The sequence below is a fragment of the Acipenser ruthenus genome, unplaced genomic scaffold, assembly GCF_902713425.1.
Source record: "Acipenser ruthenus unplaced genomic scaffold, fAciRut3.2 maternal haplotype, whole genome shotgun sequence".
NCBI classification, from domain to species: Eukaryota; Metazoa; Chordata; class Actinopteri; order Acipenseriformes; family Acipenseridae; genus Acipenser; species Acipenser ruthenus.
Genome location: NW_026708560.1, coordinates 1 through 18,483, shown reverse-complemented (window position 1 = coordinate 18,483; position 18,483 = coordinate 1). Strand labels below are relative to the sequence as shown.

Below are 18,483 nucleotides of genomic sequence, written 5' to 3'. Positions count from 1 at the left end.
CACATCTGAGCTTGTTACCTATACACTGTGCCTAATAAAGGTCGTAGTAAAACCTGGAATGGGTGAAACCGCTCTGCAATAGGAGTTATTTCTGTCCCTGTAAATTCCCCTTGTATTTTCAATATTGTTAGACACACAGCGCATGGTTTTATTTGTCTGCAGTTGAGATAATTCTATTAACAGTATAAAATATAACAAAATGTGGTATTAAGATTTTTATAACATGATTTTTTTATTTTTTTTTTTAATTCAATTTGAAATGCCCAGTTGTATTTCGGGAGGGCGAAGATGAACACATGCTGTCCTCCGAAGCGTGTGCCGTCAGCCGACTGCTTCTTTTCACTCTGCAGGCCTGCCATGCAGCCAGCCCAGAGCTACAGCATCGGAGGACAACGCAGCTCCGGCCAGACTACAGGGGTCGCTGGTGCGCGGTGGGCCGAGGACACCCTGGCCGCCCTAAGCCCCCCCGGGAGGTCCGGTCCGGTCCACGGTCGGCAGTGGAATAGCCTGGACTCGAACCGGCGACATCCAGACTATAGGGCGCATTCTGCACTCCACGCAGAGCGCCTTTACTGGATGTGCCACTCGGGAGCCTCATAACATGAATTTAAGTCATCTTGTCCGTAGATGTTCGATAAGAATATAAGAAAGTTTATGAACGAGAGGAGGCTGTTCAGCCCAACACTGCTCATCCGGTTCCTAGCAGCTGATTGATCTCAAAACTTGGTCAAGTCGGGTCTTAAAGGATCCCAGTGATTCTGTCACAAGGCATTGTTCTCTCACTTAGACACTTAAGACATGTGAATCTCAAATGAGCAAAACATTATTTTATTAGGAAAGTACAAGTTAAAAAAGCTTACAACGTTAAATAGCTTAGGCATACAAATACATACATGCCATTGTTACATTCCAAGACACAAGCCACATTTAACTTCTTGCAGTGAACCAAGACAAAAACAAAAATGGAACATTTCTTAGTCACCTTCAGGAACAAAAATTCTAAAATTAAACACAGGGATGGAAATAAGACATGCACAGCAGTTTCACCCATTCCAGGTTTTACTACAAACTTGATTAGCCACAGTGTATAGGTAACACGCTCAGGTGTGTCTTATTATTAAACTTATAGTAAAATAAGAAATGGATCAAACTGCTATGCAACGGGAGTCTGATTTCCATCCCTGAAAAGATTAAACACATTTAAACACTTAACTTATTGGGAATGCTGGTAACCACTCAAGATAACCTCCAACAAGAAGCTGGAGGAGAGTTTTAAATACAGGACTACAATATTAATGTGTACAAGTGTACAACACCAAGGTATACATGGAACCGACTATGAAGAAATGCTGGCATTTACTGGTAACTAAATAACCGCGCTCTGCATCGTTCCTGCTGTATTTCACATGCACATCACTCATAGTTGAGGCTGCGTTGTTTTTCATGGTTATCAGATTTCCGTTAAATGTACCCTTTACCATGTAATATGGAGTTCCCCAGTGAAAATTCCCATTTCTGAAAGAACAGTGTCAATATGCTTTTGATTTTAGTTTGATAATTCACTGATGGTGAAAATAGAATGTCTTTAAAAAGGTGGCCATAATAAATCAAATATTCAGCAATTTAGCTGTTTTTCAGGAAAGTATTTAAATATTTATTTTTAGACCGTGGTGTGCTGTGAAATAAACATTTTTTTACATTGAAAAAAAATACATCCCAGCTGACAATGCTTAGACAAAAATTCAAAAATATTTGGATAACGTTTAAACTCTAAAATTAACTATTCACACCCCCTACAGTGTAGACAGGGACTTGGCAAAACTTAGCAAAAAAGAAATCCCTGGGCTTTTAGCGAAATGACTCACAGGCTTCATACTGAGCAGCGTCCTGATTGCTACACTCCAGAAATACCGGGATCACAAACACACCACTGGAGCAGAACATGTTTCAGCAAGAGTTCAGAATCATATCCACAGAACAAGGGCGCCGTCCAGTGGTTCCGCAGCGGAACTGCATCTTTACCCAGGTCACATTTCTACCAGACTCTTGCGTCAAAGCATGAGTGGGCTGTATGTACAGCGTGTGAATTTCCACTGTCCGAGACCTCGTTCTACAAACAGTGCTTAAAAGAGCACTGCGATTTCCAAACCATCACCAGCCACTAACTATGCCAAAATGCAAGCGATACAATCTGCAGTAAAATAAATGTTATAAACTAAGATGAGAAAGACTTCTTTGACATTTATTAGGTTTCTTTTAGCATTTCTAAAGCAGCAACTGACCCTTGACTTGCATTTTAGAGTAACTATCTTAAGAAAAAGACTTTGAAAAAAGCTAGTGGAAACGTCTGCCATTGAAGTTTCCTTTAGTCTAAATGCTTTTGAAAAGTAAGGAAAAAAAATAAACAACTGGGGTAAAGATTAGCGGTAGTTTTGTTTGCTTTACCATTAAATACATGCACAGTTATCGTAAGCTTTTATCTGTTACTTTTAAAAATAGAAATATAATCCAAGATGAAATCCCCCCACCCAACCCCCAACATTTTGACACAAAGTAATTCACTTTGCAGTCCTTTGATAACTGGGCCCTCTCCATCAGGTTTTTATAGGACAGGCTTCTATTGTGTGCTCAATAAGAACACTTCTGAGCCCTGGCCAGTGGAAGGGGTCTGCGCAGCCCTCTTTCAGGACCCTGGCCAGTGGAAACGCAGTGGAAGGGGTCTGCGCAGCCCTCTTTCCGGACCCTGGCCAGTTGAAACGCTGTGGAAGGGGTCTGGGCAGCCCTCTTTCAGGACCCTGGCCAGTTGAAACGCTATGGAAGGGGTCTGGGCAGCCCTCTTTCAGGACCCTGGCCAGTGGAAACGCAGTGGAAGGGGTCTGCGCAGCCCTCTTTCCGGACCCTGGCCAGTGGAAACGCAGTGGAAGGGGTCTGCGCAGCCCTCTTTCAGGACCCTGGCCAGTGAAAGTCTAGCAGCTCTTGGGGAGATGGAGAAGCTTCTTGACCGGAGATCCCTCCAGGCCTTCGAAAGCACTGGCAGCTGCAATAGAAAAAAAAAAAAAGTTTCTGAATATGTTAACATTGAATGTTATGTGTTATACATCAGTATTTAACAGGGGTGGGTATTTGCAGCCTTCATTAATACAGCATGGACAGATATAGGACTCCCGTTGCAAAGCAGTTTGATCCATTCCTGCTTCATTATGAGTTTAATAAGACACACCTGAGCTTCATAGCTATACAATGTGGCTAATCAAGCTGGTAGTAAAACCTGGAATGGGTGAAACTGCTATGCAATAGGAGTCTTATTGACATCCCTGTACAGGGAGTATAAAGTTGTTTTTGTTTTTTTAATAATGTTAAATGTAGTGTTGATTAAACCAGGGCTTCTCAAACTCGGTCCTTGGGACCCCCGTGTGTCTGCTGGTTTTCATTCCAACTGAGCTCTCAATTACTTAACTAGACCCTTAATTGAACTGATCATTTGCTGAATTAGACCTTTATAATTGTTTTCAGCTCTTAAACAGTTGCAGAGTTCAAGTTACTTATAAAATTATTATTATTATTATTATTATTATTTATTTCTTAGCTGACGCCCTTATCCAGGGTGAATTACAATTGTTACAAGATATCACATTATTGGAATCATAGTTGGAATGAAAACCAGCAGACACAGAGGGGTCCCCAGGAACAGGACTGGGAACCACTGCTCTAACCCAGTGCACCCAAACTACCCCTGCTCTAACCCCCTGGAATAAACATCACGCATCACAGCGATGGAAATAAGACTCCTGTTGCACAGCACTTTCACCCTTTCCAGGTTTTACTACGAGCTTGATCAGCCACAGTGCAGAGGTAACAAGCTCAGGTGTGTCTTATTAAACTCATAGTAAACCCAGGAATGGATCAAACTGCTATGCAATGGGGGGCTTATTTCCATCCCTGCATCAGGTCTTTGGAGATGTTGGGAGTTCACTGTGTTCTGAAAACGTAAATACATTTTTACAACCCCTCATCTCTTATTTTTTTTATTATAATTTTTTTTTAATTTAGTAGTCGCCAATTAGTTTTTTGTTATATTTTTGACTCGGGAGGGGCGAAGATGAACACACGCTGCCCTCCGAAGCGTGTGCTGTCAACCGACCGCTTTTTTTCACACTGCAGACTCACCGTGTAGCCACCCAGAGCTACAGCGTCGGAGGACAATGCAGCTCTCGGGCAGCTTACAGGCGCCCGGCCAGACTACAGGGGTCGCTGGTTCGTGGTGAGCCGAGGACACCCTGGCTGACCTAACCCTCCCTCCCCCCGGGCGACGCTCGGCCAATTGAGCGCCACCCCCTAGGAGCTCCGGTCCACGGTCGGCATAACCCCTCATCTCTGATAAATACCAAATTTATAACACATAAGCTTCATGCATGTATGTATGTATGCATGTATGTATAGCATATAATTCTGAATTGAAAACCAAAAGCTCTGCTGCCCTTTACCAGTTAAAGCCAGACTGTCTGGAACATCCTCAACTTTAATAAGAAGTCAGTCTGTGTACATTCTGAGCTTAGATTGTTGATAATGGAGAATTTGGTTTTGTATTTCTCCATTGTGTTTTGCTGTTGTGCAATAAAACTTGCCATTAATCAAAGTGACCCCCAGAGTCTTTCAAGTGGCTCCCCCAAAGCTGAACCTCTATTCCATTCATAGATAAACTGAGGTGGAGGAATGGATGCAATGTGACGCTGTTCTTTATCAGTGCTGCATTCAAATCAGCTTTTTTTCTGATAACATTATAGACATTTATGCATTCATTGTGTCATCTATCTGGCAGCAGTGTGGAGTAGTGGTTAGGGCTCTGGACTCTTGAATGGAGGGTCATGGGTTCAATCCCAGGTGGGGGACACTGCTGCTGTACCCTTGAGCAAGGTACTTTACCTAGATTGCTCCTGTAAACACCCAACTGTATAAATGGGTAATTGTATGTAAAAAATAATGTATAAAAAATAATGTAATTGTATGTAAAAATAATGTGATATCTTGTAAGAATTGTAAGTCGCCCTGGATAAGGGAGTCTGTTAAGAAATAAATAATAATAATACTTATTTTATTCATTTTACAAATTTACCTACAAAGTAGGTATAAATATAAAACTGATGCACGAGTGGCACACAGACCAGCGATATCCAGTACATGAATACACTACATTCAGATGTGTTTATAAACCCCTCTGTTAAATACTCATTTATAACACTAAACTTTTGACCGGAGACTCTTCCAGCCCTTTGAAAGCATTCACAGATGAAATACAACATGTTTGTTGCTGGTAATATTAAGCTGGATTTGTCGGGTATTGAGTTTTCGCAGTGCACCCCTCACATATTTCTTTTCCATTCCTGTTTACTTTTTTCTCAGGTTTCTTACCGAGTCTTGAGGATGTTTCTTTTAGAGTCCTCTCAGCCTCGTCCTGAAAAGATCTCAGCGAGCGAAGCAGCTTCTGGTGAGAATCCATCTGTGTGATCAAAAACAAGCCATTATTTCGTCTCTCTTTCAGCGTTTCTTCATCCAGAAATTCAAACACGCATTACTCCACAGCCTTAATTTAATAATCATTTTTCAGTCCAGGGTAAACCCTTGAGATGAAACATCTCATTATCAAGAGTGCCCCAGGCAGGTTACAACTCGCATCCATTCATTCGTACAAAAGACGTATACTATGATCATACAGCATGAGCTGAATAAAGCAATTGTTACCCCGACGAAGGCACTGGCCGCTTGTCTACTTCAGTGAAGTAGTTGATTTGAATAAGCCATGGCTGTTTGTTTGTTTGTTTTTTTAAACCACTTTACAGCACTTGCTTGCGCCCCCCCCCTCCCTGGATTACATCAACTACTTATCCCTGGTACTGGTCAAAATGCTTGCCACTGAATTTCAGCATTTCTAAATTCAGCAGCTATGGATGATAAACTCCCAAACTGAGCTATCCCCACTCACCACCAGATCCAGTCTGCTGACGACGGGTATCTGGCCACGCAGGATGCGTTGATAGTCCGGTTTGCTGCGCAGCACGGCAGCCACAGACGGGTCCAGTAAGCCCAGATCCTGCTCCGGGGGCAGGGGTACACCAGACACCTTCGCCTGCTCCAGGGAGCTGAGCCACAGACACACACACAGACAGGGGGCGTTAAACTGCAAGGCTGGGCAACTGAGACAACAAAAGGGGAGTGGTTGGGGGAAAAGAGAGAGGGGCATTGCCTTGCTATCTGTGCTTAGAGAATGCTAGTGCCAGTGAAATGCCATATATATTAGGGGTGGGCACCAACATCAATATTTTGATACATAATAATTTCCATATCACGACATCGTGGGATTAAAAAAACAAAAAACAATTCACGTACGCTCGCAGAGACATGCTTTTTATTGCTAATACTGCTAAAAATACAAACTCAGTATAATCAAATTTATTTTATATTAAGATACAACAAACCCTATGCATACCATTCAATCTCAGTCTAGTAGGCAAACACCTCACACTAAAGCATTATTAACCATTGTATTCTATTGACTGGCGTTTAGATACCAAACGCTATTTGCATGCTGCATGAAGCACTATTGGCATTATTTTGAGATATGCACATGTTAGCGGCTCATTACATCTGCCATTATTAATGTACTTTTAAAATGTGAACTGTCAGTATTATAAATTAGATGTACTTTTAAAACTTCAAAACACATCTCAAAATAATGCAAAATTCGGCATGACACCGTGCTTAATACTTTAGATGTGTCGTGAGTCAGCATTCACACGCAGAGCAGCTGAAGATTCAGTTATTTCCAGTGGCTAGAAAGCCTGTGTGCAGTGAAGTTCAGAAATATTTCAGTTTTGAGGTGGCTGATGATGGAACAGTAAGATAACAGACCTTGTTTTTCTCCACGGATATTGTGAAGCAAAGCACCGCTAAGTTAAAGTCAGTTACTGCTTTGCACATGTAAACGTCTACATATGTTTGACATTGCAATTGCGTTATTATATTTCTGTTTTGGAAGACTTCGATATTATCGATATCGAAATATGTGCACGATATCGGTATACAATTTTCATATCGTTACCCACCCCTAATTTTTATATTTATATATATATAGTGGAGTGTATTGTATACAGGAGCTATTTTGTTTTTAACTTTGTACAGCGCTCTGTGTGTGTATGTATATATATATATATATATATATATATCATGGTAAAGTAGTGGGAGGATGTGTGCAGAGCACAGGATCTGCACATGTGTGCTCGTGTGTGTGGTTGTCTGGTGATGGGAATTGTGTTTAATTGTTTAATTGAGTGATATAAAAGGAACAAAACAATGAATGTTTGGTGTGGGATTAAAACATTGGATAATTATTATTATTTGTTTATTTAGCAGATGCATTTATCCAAGGCGACTTACAGAGACTAGGGTGTGTGAACTATGCATCAGCTGCAGAGTCACTTACAAATACGTCTCACCCGAAAGACGGATCACAAGGAGGTGAAGTGACTTGCTCAGGGTCACACAATGAGTCAGTGGCTGAGGTGGGATTTGAACCTGGGACCTCCTGGTTACAAGCCCTTTTCTTTTACCACTGGACCACACAGCCTCCTAATATTCAAGCTATAAGGGTGTGTGCAGGATCTATGAAATCTGCTACGATTAATGCGCTGCAGGTTTTGGTACATGAGATGCCACTGGAATGAAGGAGGAAATTATTAAGCATTAAATACTGGATTTAGGTTAATTCTCTTCATATAGCATTTCCTCCATGGAAGATAGATGGATAAATCACTAGAAAAAGGAGATTTGGGAGACAAATGGAGGAACGTTGGGTTTTTGGATGCAGAAATGGATAACGGAGTCAGGAACTGAGAACCTGAATTTAGTAAAGAATGTTAATTTGAATGCGTTACCAGAACGGTTGGTGGATAAACCGATTTGCTGTATAGATTTGAGTGAGCAAGTGAAAAAAGGAGGGGAAAAAAGTGACTTGAAAAGAAAGTCAAGCTTTTGTAAAGGATAAGAGTAAAGAGGCTTTGTGTTTATATACAGATATACAAAAATCCAAAAACAGGAAGAGTGGCAATGGCGTCCAATATACCAGAACTGGATATCTGTAAAATAGCCAAGCTGTCTGACCAGTTATCAGTTCATGTAGCAGAAAGGTAGCTATTCTATTTGCGATAATTAAAATTGCAGAATTAAATCCTAAGAAAGCAGTCATATTTACAGACTCATTAAGTGTGCTTAATGCTTTAAAAGGAGCTTTTGTGAATAGGAAAGAGATCCTTTCTGAGATAATTCAAAGATACAAGGATTGTACAATAAAGGGAATTGAAGTTAGGTTAATATGGATTCCTGGGCATTCTGGTATACTGGGCAATGAAATGGTAGATCTAGCAGCAAAATAATGGGTTAAAAAGTGAGACGACTGATCTCAGGAAACGGGAGTCTTTGTAAAACAAGCAATAGTAAAAGAATGGCAGGAGAGATGGGATACACATGTACAAAAAGAGTTTATTATAATATTCAGAAAGAGGTAAATAATAGCTGGGTAAATAAGGAACTGGACAGGAAAGAGGAAAGATATTTGGATCGGATAAGGATTGGGCATGCTACTCTGAATGAGCATTTATTTAGATTAGATAAACAGATCATTGGTTAATGAGAAGTGTACAAGGGCAGCAGTGTGGAGTAGTGGTTAGGGCTCTGGACTCTTGACCGGAGGGTTGTGGGTTCAATCCCAGGTGGGGGACACTGCTGCTGTACCCCTGAGCAAGGTACTTTACCTAGATTGCTCCAGTAAAAACCCAACTGTATAAATGGGTAATTGTATGTAAAAAATAATGTGATATCTTGTAACAATTGTAAGTCGCCCTGGATAAGGGCGTCTGCTAATAAACAATAATAATAATTCCAGAGCATTATGTAATAACGTGTGAGAGATCTGAAGAACAAAGAAAGAACTGGAAGAGGAAGTTGGTGAACATGGAGATATATGATCCAAGCATGAATAGCTTGTTGGGAAAAGGGAAAGAAGAAGGCAGGGAAGGAAAAGGAAAGATAATAATGAATATAATTACAATAACAGGAACAGCAGGAATTTCATAGATGAGAAATTAAGACGATATAGGAAAAAAACTACAGACAGAGGGCGCTAATCATCTAAATGTATTGATGGAATGCACTCCGAAAAATAAAAAAAACATATATAAAAAAAAAAAGGTGTGGTGTTTGTTGTGTATACGAGTGCTTGGAGCAGAGACGGAGAGTGAAACAGAGCAGAACAGAGTAAGGTACCGTGATAGCGAGGCTTGGGTGCTGGTTTGTTTACTCTAAAGAGTTCAGTGTGTAGGGTTTTTGTTCAAACTTATTTTGTTTCTGTGTTTGTTTTGTGTTTATTAAAAGTGCACAGAAAAGCGCTTAACCTGCACGTTCCTGTTTCTGGGTCATATTTAAAGGGTGCAGACCAATTATATATATATATATATATATATATATATATATATATATATAAACATAACCATTTTCATAAGGGAAAGACTTTGCATGAATAAACAGTGGAATAAAATTGTTTTGTACACCCACTGTAAAGACTGCAGGCAAAAGTTATATTCAAAATGCATATGCCTGGCTAGGGTTCAACTGTTAACACTACAATAATGTGTAATAACTGTAAACTATGAACCACACAGATAAGAGAAGGGATGCAAATAAAGACTCATATTGCATAGCAGTTTCACCCATTCCAGTTTTTACTACAAGCTTGATTAGCCACAGTGTATAAGTAACAAGCTCAGGTGTCTTATTAAACTTCTTGTAAAACCAGGAATGGATCCAAACCACTATGCAATAGGAGTCTTATGCCTTGTTTCCACTGCCAGTCCCCCAGGTACAGCTGAGCTGGCCAGTCTGGGAGATGTGTAGCTGGAGGCTGTTTCCACTGATGCTCAGCTACACCTCAGACAGCACAGCTTCGTATCTCATACCCAACGGCGTCAAGCGGTGCTGTGCGGAAACACGTCATCGAAAGGCGTGTGCTAAAGAGGCAAACGGTTTTGAATAATGGAGGCTGTCAGCGAAGGCTGTGCTGAACACAAACCCGACAAAGTTATTGCTTCGTGGGACGCAGAAGAAATTTCAGCTTCTCCTCAACATGTGGGTGGAAAACCACATTGAAGAGGAGCTGTCAGGCACAGTTAGAAATCTGAAAGGGTTTGACATAATCACATTGAAGAGCAGCTGACAGTTAGAAAACTGAAAGGGTTTGACAAAACCACACTGAAGAGCAGCGGTCAGGCAGTTAGAAATCTGAAAGGGTTTGACAAAATCACTGGAACTCTGCGGCAGCAGGGGATCGATTGCACTGCTATTCAGTGTTGAGATTAAAAAAAATGTAAAAATGAATACAAGATTAAAGATAATAACACTATGACCTTTTACTGCAGCACCACTGCTTCCTGGGTCAGCTCTACCTGACAATTCCACTGGATCTTTAACAATCCCTCTCCCAGACTGGCCAGGAAGCAGCAGCTATACCTGGGGACAGGCAGTGCAAACGAGGTGTTATTTCCACTCCTGCAAGGGTACAGACAGGGGTACAGATTCTCACCGGAGAATATCCTCAGCGCCGCTTTTGTGTTTGTGAAGAAGATCACCCCAGGCTTTGCACTCCCCAGTGAGCCTGCCAGGAAAGAAAGAAAAAACTGATGAATAAAACAGCCTAACACTGCAGCGCACACGTCCTGCTGTAGAAACACTGCCACTGACCCCTGCATTCAACAAGCTTGTCTTTGACAATGATCAGGAGGACAACTTGAAATGTTTAAAATTTGGAAAATGTGTTACGGCTGGTTTCACAGAACAAGAGTAGCACTAATCATATACTGTCTCACCTAAATTAACATTAAGCAGTCCGACCTCGGTGCTAATCAGGGTCTGTGAAACCTGCCATCCGCGTTTAAACTCAATGGGTCATGTTTTCAAAGCGTTTACCGGTCTTGAATTCACTCCTATTTTCTGAAAGTGGTAAAACTCCCTGTTCATTTGACAAAACTAGAACCAAAACAACCAAGTTACGTGTTTCAAGTTCACTTGAACCCTTTAAAAAGTTTGTTTTGTTTCCTATTTTGTACTGCTACCAGGATTTTTCTTTCTACGTTCAGAAAAATAGTGAGGTGAACCTGCTTCTGAGAGCATGTAAACTTAACATCTGGTATTGGATGTGCCATTTGAAATGGGCAATGATAATAATAGTCATGAACTAGGCCTTGCATAGATCTGAGATCTAAACCTTTAAAACCACAACAGGTTTTCTAAAAACAGATCAGGAACATTAACATCGTGGTTTCGTCTGTTTTTTCACTGACATTGTGACTGTGAGATCTACACTCTCAGCTAAATTGTAAGTGTAGCTGCTGTGAACAGGTTGCAATGGGGACATGACAGCACAGCAGGGGTGACAGGCAGGAGGCAGTACGTACCTCTCCACAGACTCTCTCACCTCGTCCATGGCTTTCTTCATCTCTGGGTTTGGAGGAACACTGACAAAGGAAAAAAATACATAGCGGTCCAATTCATCAGCATACTTAGAAATTAAGAAACACTTTTGGGAAAAAAAAAAAAATCGATTCAAGATCCCGGTGACACGCCACATCCTCTGTTTGATAAAATACTTGTTTAAACCTTTTTAAAATCAGGGGTGTACAATAAATGAATATCACAATAGGATATCACGACATGTAGGTCGCAATGCAATGAGCATCACGATACGAGCAATAGTGCTGATGGGCTACTTCCGATGCCTAGTAAGATCACATGATCATTTAAACGATGGACCATTTTGTTAAAAAGACAAAAATGAAATTATTTAGGGAAGAGTATGTATTCATCATACCAACTATGAAACCCACTCACTCATTCTTCATTCAAAACCCACTGGGTGAACTGTAAGGAGCTGCGCTGTGCTGTGGGGTGAACTGCAAGGAGCTGCGCTGTGCTGTGGGGTGAACTGCAAGGAGCTGTGCTGTGCTGCGGTGCGTTTGTCTTGTGTTACGATACAATCGATACACACCTCTGTTACGATGCATCATGTGAAGAAAGTATCGCAATGAACTGATACGCAGTAAATCGGTACACCCCTATTTAAAGTGTCACTGCTTCAGAAGACACAGTCCCTGCGCACACACAGTCCCTCCGCACACACAGTGCCTCCGCGCACACACTGTGCCTACACACGTCCCTACGCGCACACAGTCCCTGCGCGCACACAGTCCCTGCACGCACACAGTCCCTGCGCGCACACAGTCCCTGCGCGCACACAGTCCCTGCGCGCACACAGTGCCTACGCACACACAGTCCCTGCACGCACACAGTCCCTCCGTGCACACACTGTGCCTACACACAGTCCCTACGCGCACACACTGTACCTACACACAGTCCCTACGCACACACAGTCCCTCCGCGCACACAGTCCCTCCGTGCACACAGTCCCTCTGCGCACACACTGTGCCTACACAGTCCCTACGCGCACACAGTCCCTACGCGCACACAGTCCCTGCGCACACACTGTACCTACACACAGTCCCTCCGCACACAGTCCCTCCGCGCACACTGTGCCTACACACAGTCCCTCCGCGCACACAGTCCCTCCGTGCACACTGTGCCTACACACAGTCCCTCCGCGCACACAGTCCCTCCGCGCACACAGTCCCTCCGCGCACACAGTCCCTCCGCGCACACTGTGCCTACACACAGTCCCTCCGCGCACAGTCCCTCCGCGCACACTGTGCCTACACACAGTCCCTCCGCGCACACAGTCCCTCCGCGCACACTGTGCCTACACACAGTCCCTCCGCGCACAGTCCCTCCGCGCACACTGTGCCTACACACAGTCCCTCCGCGCACACAGTCCCTCCGCGCACACAGTCCCTCCGCGCACACTGTGCCTACACACAGTCCCTCCGCGCACAGTCCCTCCGCGCACACTGTGCCTACACACAGTCCCTCCGCGCACACAGTCCCTCCGCGCACACAGTCCCTCCGCGCACACTGTGCCTACACACAGTCCCTCCGCGCACACAGTCCCTCCGCGCACACAGTCCCTCCACATAGCAACTTACTCTTGGGGTTTGTCGGTGCATTTCTGAAAGGCTCCTTCGCGCTCCAAGCTCTCAGTAAGCAGGTTCACCTCATTTGTGACTAAAACCAAAAAAAAAAAAAAATGCGGAGTTGGTAATTGGAATAGAAAAACAGGGACTGATCCCAACCCTGTTCATGCCTTCTAATTTAAAGTAGTGCATTGGATTCACTTTATCAGGTCCATTTAGGATGTTATAGACTTCAATCAAGTGCCTTCTATGCTGAAGAGGTGGAATTGTTTAACCCCTTTGAGCTGCTCTGCATGCAGAAGAGGAGAAACACAAACATGCCAATAAATCAATCAATCAATAAATAAACAGACAGACACAAAGGCTTACTGTCAGCTTTAAACTCCTGCAGATCAACCTCTTCTGTGGGTTTTAAAGAAGTTTCAAGCTTCTGTATTGCAAACTGTAAAAAGAAAAAAAGGAAGAAAAAAAAATCAAAAATCGATCAATTAGTAAAATACAGGAAACATTTCCAAACCCTATTGCATCACTGGAATTAAAGAGTCATTTAAAACCTCCAGTTCATTGGAAACGTTTTCAACAGAACTGTTATTTAAGCACACTTCATCTTTTTAAACAGAAAACTGTTTAACTTTGTAGAGCAGAAAAAAAAAAAACTAAAAAGAAAATATAAAAATATACATCAAATGTAGAAAGAACTTAAGAGTAATTAGCCAAGTTATATATTATACAGTATATATGTTAGGACCCCCAACCCGAAATACACCCCCCATCTAGATCCGGTCGGGGTTAATTAACACTTTTAGAACCCCAAAATCTTTTCGTGTTCGGGGTGGAGTTGTCTTGCGAATGACCCCATCATCGCAATGCAGAACATTCACTTAACCCAAACCCGATCTGGAGATCATCCGAAGACACAAACAGTGAGCAGCAACATCACAGTGCGCGTCAGTCTTCCAATTAAAGCTACAGTACCACATTAGATGCGCAGTACACAACACAGTACCATCATTTTTGCTGTATTCAGAATAAAATAACACATCAAATAGCAACCTAAATATTTTACATTTGTTTAATTCTAACAATCACATTAATAAAATATATATATTTTTGAATTCATCTGCAAGTCACTGTGCAGCTTTCAAACTTAAACTACATCCTCAGTCTTCCTAGCTATTTCTACCATGCTATCTGAAGAAGGTGGAAGCCGAAACGTAGAAGCTAATTATAAACATTGAAGTTGAATCTGTACATGTTATACAAGGACATTACCTGGACAGACTCCTGAAACAGTTTGGCCAGCCTCTTATGCTCGGGCATTTCTATGCTGATAGCCTGACTGAGCCCTGCAAAGAAGACACAAAAAGCAGGCTTTATTTACTGACCAGTTTGTCATCACAGCTCCCCAGAGGCCCACAAGCTCCCCTCTACCATCAATGCCATGAAGCCTCCCTCTAGAAGACTCATACAGCTTGTCAGTGCCCACTATTAAAGGTGGCTATTTTGGTGCCTCTTTATAACTGCGTGCAATTAAATGTTTGGCTGACAACAAACAGCTTTATTTTTTTGGTTCCGCAAAAGTCTGTTAATACATGGCCTCCCTTTTCTGTTGGTTTTTTGCTTTTGTGTCGTACAGTGCTTACAAAGACAACACTATACAGCTACACAAGAGGAAGGTGTTCCCTGTGAGGTCCCTGGTTCAAATCCTCACTGACTCACTGCGTGACCCTCAGCAAGTCACTTAACCTCCTTGTGCTCCGTCTTTCAGGTGAGACGTTGTTGTAAGTGACTCTACAGCTGATGCACAGTTCACACGCATCCCCTAGTCTCTGCAGGTCGCCTTGGATAAAGGCATCTGCTAAATAAACAATAGTGGAGGTGGGCCGTACATTTACACTATTTATCCATTTGTCATGTAACTTGTCATTAACAGGGACGGCAATAAGACTCAGGAATAAGACAGCAATTTCACCCATTCCAGGTTTTGATATGAGCTTACTATTACGACAAGATTTTTAATTTTTTTTTTTTATTAAATCCAAGATTTCAACCAGACTGCAATAGTAAGTAAAGCACCTGAAGACGATTACATGTCACAATGTTTATAAACATTGCTTGGCTCACAAACGCTGTGCAGCGGAGTCACTACATCCTTTACACAGGAAAGCCATCAATTTCCTTGAGCGCAGTGTTGGGTCTCAGTTTTTCAGCACAGAAGAATGCAGTGCTTTGCATTTGTTGCTGTCTCTTTTGCTTTCTTGTTCTCTACGTGTTTACGACAGTATGATCTCAATGGTATTGACTCATACATGATCAATGGAATGACAGCAAAATCTGTAGAATAGTATCCCACCGACCATCCTCATATAGATAATCAGAAAATGCTTTAGCTCTGTCTGTTGCTGAAACATTTTTTTTTTTCTTTGTTGGTGCAGTTGCCATGTTGAGTTTCAGCAGATGAGCGAGTCCCATGAAGAATTAATTCAACTTGGCTGGATGAAGTGCAAAAAATGCAGAAAACTTGGTTTGCTAGGAGAAAACACAGCACTGCAAAACTCAATTTCCAAAATGCCTAATATCGCGATTCCGTCCACGGAAAATCAGTAGCCCTATATAGGTAGCAAGCTCAGGTGTGTGTCTTATTAAACTCATAATAAAACTGGACCAAACTGCTATGCAGGGATGGAAATAAAGCCTGCATTGCATAGCAGTTTGATGCAATCCTGCTTTCACTATGAGCTTAATAAGACACACCTGAGCTTGTTACCTATACACACTGGGGCTTATCAAACACATGCTAAAACGGAATGGGTGGAACTACTATGCAATGGGAGTCTTATTGCCATCCCTGGGAGACACCCACACTGACAGGCAAATAGACAGATAGACAGACAGCTGACCTGCAGAGTCCTTGGGCAGTGCTGGGAGTGACCTCCTCCCCCTGGCCCCTGCCTTGCTGATGGATCTCCTCCAGGACTTTCTCCTGCTGCGAGGGCTCAGCCCTGTCCTCTGCTTGGGACTCTTCCAGCCAGCCCGCCCCTGGTTGGGGCTTTTCCCCCAGGGACTGGCTCCTCGGGGGCTGGCTTTCCTGGACAGGCACTTGGGGGAGGGGGAGGTGCGGGGGGTCTTGCGGCGTATCCCCCCGGGGCTGGGGCTCGCAGAGGAGCGACGCTTCGTTGGGGCAGGGCTCAGGGAGATGGGCCCTTTGTTTCTGGAGACGCGCCTCGTCTGCATTGCCTGCTCTCCCCCCTTCTCCTCCTCCTTCTCCTCCTCCTCTGGTTCAGGCTCTGTGGATTATAGAGATGGAACCATGTTATACGTTTAATGTGAGCGAGAGTAAAAATAAATAAATACAAATCATAACATGCTTAGAATTTGAAGGTACACTTGTGATTATGTTCCCTATTGGAAACTTTCCCCAGCTTGCTGGATGAAACACAAACACCAAATATTATCCATAACTATTAAACACTCAATAGAGCTACATATAGGAACATTTAAATAAAACTTCAGTTTCTTTTAGTATTTATAAATATGAAATATTAAATATTGCGAACATGGCTGAGCAGCGTTTCCTACACTTCACAAAAGCAGACCTTATTGAAGACATTAGAGTTTTAATCCGGGATGCTAGTTTTTCACAATAATAATAATAAAAAAAATCTCTAAAAAACAATGTTTATTTTTTGCAGTTAAAAAAATAAAACAGTCCCCAGTCTACATTATTCTGAATTAAGTGGATTCCTAGCATCCCTGGTTATAGGTACAGTCATTAAACAGAGTTGTACTGTCGATACGGATTCTGTCCCGTTGGGGAGATGAGTCGAGGTTCAAAGCTGTATAACCATGAATGCAGACGAGCCGGCTGTTTTGCACAGTGGTTGTCTCTCGTTGTAGTGTGCAGGGTCGCCTCTGCACCCAGCCTCCGTTCTGTTTGGACCAAAACATTGCTTATATTCTTACCAGTGCCTTCCATAGCCCCTGGCTCACACTCTGCCATAGACTTCTGTTCTGTGGAAACCTACGAGAAAGAACAAGTCACATTTCGAATGCAGTATCAGTCATTACTATTTCAATGGTCGACAAAACACATTTTTTTACATCTTCTATAGAATCTGGCTTTCTAGTGCTGTCTAAAAGAAGAGTCTTTTATATGTACAACATTTACAGATTTTTACAAACCTCACCTTCGGAGGTATGACTTCATCCTGAAAATCTTGACAGCTGTAAAGTAAACAGAAAATGGTCTCAGAACTCCCCTCAGTGAAGTCTATTGGAATGATTAGGAGCCAGGAGTTTGAGCAGGGTTAGAAACTCACACAAACCCTGGTTTAGACCCCTTGTTTAAATATTATTGTATTGATCAATTGACAGCAGAACAATCTTAGCTCTGCTCCGAACTGCCACATTATAACGACATGAATAAGTTCCATCTGAAGGTTTTACTATACTGACATTTAGTACAGGCGATTATTTAATTAATAGCACATTATTCATTCATGTTCCAGCGACATACCAGTACAGTAATTACATAACAGTAGTTCTGTGATGGAACTTCCAGTAACCAACAGCAACCAGTTCAGTTTATAAAGCAACAAGCAAATAAATAAAGCAATGTTTCGTGCTACCGGAGAATCCGTACCGTTTACACAGCGACAATATAAAATTAAACAAGATGAACATTCGGAGTGAAATATAAAACTGCCATTCGGTTCATGTATGAAAGGTAATTCGTTGTATTTTTTTTAACATTACTGCTGCACTGCTACACTAGCGTAGTTTTTTTATGCATGTTGCCATCGTTTATGTAAATAAACTACACGTAAATAATCCTCAAACCTGTCTTTCAGTGTCACGCCGAGGTCCTGGTCTGTCATTTTGTTTTGCTCTCTTGAATCTTGCCCTGCAGTTGAAGTTTCAGCCATATACATATATATATATACAGTATTTTTTTTAACTAAACCCGCCAATAACACCACAAAACCAATGGGACACTGGGAAATGTAGTTTTTAAAAGAAGCATTCTCGAGCCCACTTTCTACTGCGCATGCCTGCCGGGATTTGTAGTTTTTAACCACAACTTCCGTTGCAACGTCAATAGACAGACAACAGTGTCTTGACTTCTGCTTATTCGGAAACATATTAGACAGAACAGAAAAAAAAGTTGACGAACGACTCGCAGCAGCTTTCTTACTTAAGAGGTCTTAAATATTTTTGTTTTATTTTGCCATAAAAAAAAAAAAACAACGATCAAAACCGGAACTTTAACAAAACTTCCTGGTGGCAATTTGGAAAACAGACACCTAAGTAAGATTATCGTTACGTGTGATCTGCTTAAAAGGTAAGTTATTGTTTTAAC

The 18,483-nt window shown here is 42.1% G+C and overlaps 1 protein-coding gene across 1 annotated transcript; it reads right to left on the bottom strand.

The window, feature by feature from the left end:
* Positions 1–807: 807 nt before the first annotated feature.
* Positions 808–18,195, bottom strand: LOC117968262 (kinetochore-associated protein DSN1 homolog). The gene is made up of 12 exons (XM_034915891.2): positions 17,964–18,195; positions 17,312–17,348; positions 17,088–17,145; positions 16,025–16,411; positions 14,397–14,470; positions 13,494–13,566; positions 13,137–13,215; positions 11,499–11,558; positions 10,628–10,699; positions 5,981–6,137; positions 5,410–5,497; positions 808–3,037 (listed from the first exon to the last, which is right to left on the bottom strand). The coding sequence occupies exons 1-12, from the start codon at positions 18,053–18,055 to the stop codon at positions 2,967–2,969; spliced, it is 1,248 nt and encodes a 415-aa protein (XP_034771782.2). The 5' UTR covers positions 18,056–18,195; the 3' UTR covers positions 808–2,966.
* Positions 18,196–18,483: the final 288 nt, after the last annotated feature.

Excerpts from the sequence above, each read along its gene's own strand:
- LOC117968262 (XM_034915891.2), bottom strand. The coding sequence starts at position 18,055 with ATGTATATGGCTGAAACTTCAACTGCAGGGCAAGATTCAAGAGAGCAA. Across the intron at positions 17,146-17,311 it reads ATGAAGTCATACCTCCGAAG|GTTTCCACAGAACAGAAGTC; the intron begins GTGAGGTTTGTA and ends TCTTTCTCGTAG. Across the intron at positions 11,559-13,136 it reads TGCACCGACAAACCCCAAGA|TGTTCCTCCAAACCCAGAGA; the intron begins GTAAGTTGCTAT and ends TTCCTTTGTCAG.